The sequence below is a fragment of the Mus pahari genome, chromosome 10 (genome assembly GCF_900095145.1).
Source record: "Mus pahari chromosome 10, PAHARI_EIJ_v1.1, whole genome shotgun sequence".
In the NCBI taxonomy this organism is placed as follows: Eukaryota; Metazoa; Chordata; class Mammalia; order Rodentia; family Muridae; genus Mus; species Mus pahari.
The window spans coordinates 94,397,099-94,402,813 of NC_034599.1; the positions used below are offsets into that span (position 1 = coordinate 94,397,099).

Here is a 5,715-nt window from a genome sequence, read left to right on the forward strand (position 1 = left end):
TAGTCCATCCTTTCATCTTAGCTCTAAATTTTGTCTCTGTATCTATATCCTTTCATGGGTATTTTGTTCCTGGGTATTTTGTTCCTTATTCTAAGGAGGAATGAAGTATCCACACGATGGTCATCCTTCTTGGTTTTCTTATGTTTAAACTGCAAGATTCTTATGGGATGAGATGTATTGTTGATATTTATTAATTTACTTGGAGGCCGGGTCTTTCTACATATCCCTTGTTTGTCCTGGAACTTGCTAGGAAGATCAGGCTGGGCTTGAACTCAGATAATCCCTTTTCTTCTCCCCTCCCTTCTGCTTCAGACTTTATTGTCCCTTTTTATATTTGATCAAGTATTTTAGATACTATCTCTTTAAATACAGAGAGCCTATATGCACAGACCATTTAATATGCAGCATATATATACCTTTGGTACTTTAGCTCTGAGAGTTCAATTTCAATGTATACTGTTACCTTCTGGACTGCAAAAGGATCTCTTTGTTCATGGTCCAAGTATTTCTCCAGGTTAAAGAAAGTGTCGTAGAAGATGTGGGCCATTCTGCACCTCTTCAGATCGCGCAGAGTTATTCTGCCTATGAAAGACAAATATACCCTGTAAACTTCACTGGTGACTCTTTTGACAAAAGAAAAACTCACTAATGTTGAAAAGTATATGTATATGTCCATTTTATTATAAATCCCATTTTTAGAAAGGTGAGAAAATTTTAACTTGTACATGCCAGTGGCTTTTAAGTACATTCATGATGTAGAACCATCAACTCTGTAACATTATCCACCCTCCCAACCCAGCAAAGAACTATAGTTTCTTCAAGAAGTCCTCCCATTGCCATGCCTCTGAGTCACTAATCTATTTCTTTTCTTTATGGAAAGTCCTACTTCTTAAATAGTGGATTTGACATTCATAGTCAGAGAGAAACTAAATTTTTCTGTGGTTGGGAAGCCTGTAAGGCAGCTCTGGAATGCTAAATACATCAGGACATGACAGAACTCTGTGTTCATTCTGTTTAAGGATGAACAGTGTAAACTGCTGTTCCGCTGGCCTTACCATCACTAGCTGGCTTCACCAAGTCAAGCATCTGGCACAACAGATCATGGAAGGGCAAGGGCTCAATGCCCATGGCTTCCATCCGTTCACACTGCTCTTCATAGAAGTACTCTAGTTCATACATGGAAAGTACGCCATCTCCGTCCACATCCATGCAGCGGAACCAGTACTCAACGCTAGGAGGAAGAAGATGTTTGTTAGCATGGACCTGGTAGTGGTTCTTTTAATTTACATGTGTGTTACAGATTATGCTTAGCTTATAAAGGTTTATTAGAAAAAACAATGGAGAGCGGGAGAGATGGCTCAGTCATTAAAAGATAGGTTCACAACTAAAAATATAAAACAAAAAATGGGAGGTCCCCTCTGCCATCTGTTTTTAAATTCCAGAATCAGTCATTTCCAAAAGCCAATTATTTTGCTTTTTATCTTGTTTTTTCAGACCCCCCCCCCCCCATATTTCTCTCCGTTTTTCAGTTTCAAGAATTGTGCACTGATTTTACCAACAGATGATATTTTGGCCTTTATCACTTCCATTTACTTAATACAGTGAAACTGTTCATTATTCAGAGTTAATAACAGTATGTTCCCTTTATCTCTCATTTATTTTGCTTCTCATGGCCTTGTTATTACATTATCCCTTAAATTGCCACTAGTTGTTTTGATCCACATTCAATTACAGCAGGTATTTTAACAATTGATTTTTCTTGAAATACCCTTTGATTCTTTCTGACTTAATTTTCTATGGTCTGTTTGGTCTCTATATCTGGCTCACAATTCCATCTTGAAGTTCTTTTCACTGTAGTCTCTCTTGGGACTCCTGTCTCTCCCATCTTTTGACATGGCACATTAGCTAGTAGTAATCTTAAAGAAGAGTTACAGCAGGTAAGTGTGTCTGTCTCTCTCTGTGTCTGTATGTGCATGCATGTGGAGGGCGGAGATCAACATTGGTCATCTTCCTCAATTGCTTTTCCACATTTGACACAGGGCCTCTTATTAGCCAACTAGCCTATGCTAGTTGACTGATGAGCCCCAGGGATCAACCTGTCTCACCTCCTTAGCACAGGGATTACAAGTGTGTACCATGACTGACATTTTTTTTTTTTAAACATGAATTCTAAGGATCAAACTGAACTATCCATATTTTTTGACCTTGCATTTCTTTTTTTCTTTTTTAAATTTAATTTATTTTAAATACATTCATACTATGTCATCTAAGATGGCTTCCAACTCCTGGGTCACGTGATTATCCTGATCTAGCTCTTGAGCAGCTGGATAGCAGGGTCTTGACATTCCTCCTGGCTCACATCTCAGATATGGAAAGGTTCCTTTCCCAAACCTCTAATTTGGCATTACAGCTAATTCTAGAATTAAAGCTCAGTAGTGCTTTTCCTTCAGATTTTTATCTTTATTTTATTTTGAGGGGGCCTCACATTGTACCTTTTGTATGTGTCTACTAGGATTTTAACTTTTACATATGATATGGGTTTACAAACTACTCTTAAGGTCAGGTGCTATGCCCATGACTACCACAAAATTCACTCAATGGTAGTTTTAGAGTTTCTTTGTCTCAGGGCTCCAACCCCCTCATGCCAACCCCTTACAGATCCTTTATGTATATTTTACAGCTTCTGGTTTTGTTTTTTTATGGGGATTGTCTGTGTGCAAATGTGTATGTGCCTGAGTTTGCAGGTAGTTTTTTGGACTTTTTCTCTTCTGTTTTTGTTTTGTACTATCCCAATTAGTTTGTTTTTAGCTTATTATTTTTAGATATTTGTGTGGATTTGGATGGGAGGGAAAGTGATCTTGGAGGAATTAGGGGAGGAGAATCATAATCAGAATGCCTTGTATGAAAAAATTATTTTCAATAAAAGAAAAAAGGCAGCCCAGCTTACAGAACATATCCCACAGAGAGACAACAGCTTTTGGGATAGCCCCTGTTCCAGTTGTTCAGGACCCACATGAAGACCAAGTTGCACATCTGCTACATAAGTGTGGGGAGGCCTAGGTCCAGCCTGTGTATGCTCTTTAGTTGGGGTTCAGTCTCTGAGAACCCCAAGGGTCCAGGTTAGCTGACTCTGTTGGTCTTCCTGTGGAATTCCTGTCTCATTAGGGGCTGCAATCCTTCCTCCTATTCTTCCATAAGAGTCCCCAAACTCCATCCACTGTGTCTCTCCGAGTCAGCTGCTGGGTGGAGCCTCTCAGAGGACAATGTAGCACTATTCTTTTTGTTTAGGATTGCTTTAGCCATCCAGCATTTTTTGTGCTTCCATACAAATTTTAAGGGTGCCTTTTCTACGTCTGTGATAAAGAGCACTAGAATTTTTATTGGGATTGTATTTTGAATCTGTAAATCTATTTGGGAAGTAGAGGAAGGGCTGAATGAATGTGTAAAGACTGGGTGAATGTGTGTTATTTAACATGGGAATGGCCCTGTCAAGGATCAGTGAGTGCTCCATATCCATGGGAAACTAGCAAAGCCATCCCTATATGGTTCAGGATTGGAGTTGGCAAAGCCTTCCTCTGGTCTAAGTGTGACTGTTGATAATGTTTGCAAGTATGAGTGTTTAGAAATGATTGGCCAGTGTGTGTAAAGATTAGGATTGCAGTGTCCTGCTTTTGGATGTTAACAGTCTGAGACTGCTTGCCTACATACCAAAACTAGCCAACCCCTGACAACCCTCTCCCTATACTTAATAAAAGCACTGTTTTGTGAAGTTGGCGTTACTCAATCAGGGTATGCATGGCTCACCTGACCCCAGTCATTTTTGTCTACTGACTCCTTTACATGGTGTATTACATTTGTTGATTTACATATATTGATCCACCCCACATCTCCTCCTAGGCCTCCTAGGAGTATCTGTGTTCATCAATGAAACTGTTGAAAATCATTTTTTAAGTCTTTTGATACAGGGTCTCACTATGTAGCCTCTAGCTGGCCTGGAACTCTCTGTATAGACCAGGGTGGCTGAGAACTAATAGGTCTACCTGCCTCTGGAGTGCTGGGATCAAAGACATGTGCCACAACAAATAGATTAAAATTTACAAGAAGAGTTTGAAAGTATTCTTCTTTTCCTATTTTCATGTTATAATTTCAGAATGATTAGTATTAGTTCTTTAAAGGTCTGGTAGAATTTTTCAGTGACTCCATCTGGACCTGAGCGTGTTTTCTCTCTCTCTCTCTCTCTCTCTCTCTCTCTCTCTCTCTCTCTCTCTCTCTCTCTCTCTNTCTCTCTCTCTCTCTCTCTCTCTCTCTCTCTCTCTCTCTATATATATATATATATATATATATATATATATATATATATATATATATATATAAATGTAAAATTTTCAAGTACATATTCTCAAAAACTAAATGTTTACTTGTGTGTGTGTCTGTATTGGGATATCTACATGTAAGTACAGGAGTCCACTAAATTTAGAAACATTGGATCCTTTGGAGCTGGAGGTACAGGTAATTGTGAACTGCCTGACATAGGTCCTGGGACTTGAGTCAGGTCGTCTGTGAGAACAGCATGTATACTCTTAACTTCTGAGCCATCTCTAGCTTTAGTACTGGGCTACTTTTTGATCGTGGTTGTATATTATCATTTTTAATTGATTCAATCTTGTTGTTTATCATAGATGTTTATATCTTGGTTTTTATCATAGATGTTTATATTTTATCTTGGTTTTTAAATAGTAGTTTGCATACACACATACACACACACACTTATATTTACATACTTCTTTTAGATTTCCTACTTACTGGAGTAGGAAAAAAATCTTTCATCTTTAAAATGTATGCCTTAATAATTTTCTTAATCAATAGTATCTGTTTTAATGTGTCCCTTTTCATCTCTAATTTTGTTTTGGGTTTTTCTTTCTTTTGGTTAGGGTTTCTTCAATCAATATTGTTTTTCTTTCCAAAGAACCAGTTCTTTGTTTCATCCATTTTCTGTATGTTTTCATGACTTTGTCATTATTTCCTGCCTTAATCTTGATTTTTTTTATCTACTGCTTTTGGGTTTGGTTTGTTGTTGCTTTTTGACGGTCTTAAGATTTTTTCTTTTTAATTTTAAGCACTTGGAACCATAAATGTCTGTTCTAGGACTAGTTTTTGCCTCCCATGGGTTTGGTATGTAGTACTCGCATTTTCATCCATTTCTAGGAATGTTTTTGGTTTCCTTCTTCATTTTTTCAGTGATTCTCTTATCATCCAACAGGGTACTGTTTGATATTAGGAGCTTTGGTAGTTTCTCTTGCTGTTGATTTTCAGCTTTAATTCTGGTTAGATAGAATATTAGAAGTTATTTCAATTTTCTAGTACTATTGAGAATGCCTTATGTAGTAATATATATTCTGTAATTCTGGGATGGAATGTTTTATAGATATTTGTTAGGAACATTTAGTTTATGATACCATTTGTAATTATCTAGTAGTATTTGTTCTATCTCTGTATATTACCTTAAAATGTTTTTATTTTTATTTTATGTATATGAGTGTTTAGCCTGAATGCATACATGTGCACCATTGTGTGTTTTGTGCCTTTGGAGGCTAGAAGGATGTCAGGTCCCCTGTAATTGTCATTAAGGATGATTACAACCCACCACATGGGTGCTGGGAACCAAACCTAGATCCACTGCGAGAGAAGCATGTACTTTCCTTTTTTTTTTTTTTT

The 5,715-nt window shown here is 37.4% G+C and overlaps 1 protein-coding gene across 2 annotated transcripts in view; it reads right to left on the reverse strand.

The window, feature by feature from the left end:
* Ppp2r3a (protein phosphatase 2 regulatory subunit B''alpha) overlaps positions 1–5,715 on the reverse strand; it is a 133,182-nt gene that overhangs the window by 19,205 nt on the left and 108,262 nt on the right. For both annotated transcript variants that reach the window (XM_021206420.2, XM_021206421.2), the window contains 2 exons: positions 1,056–1,231; positions 464–582 (listed from right to left, as the gene is read on the reverse strand). In XM_021206420.2, coding sequence (XP_021062079.1) covers positions 464–582; positions 1,056–1,231 — 295 coding nt within the window. The remainder of the gene's footprint in view (positions 1–463; positions 583–1,055; positions 1,232–5,715) is intronic.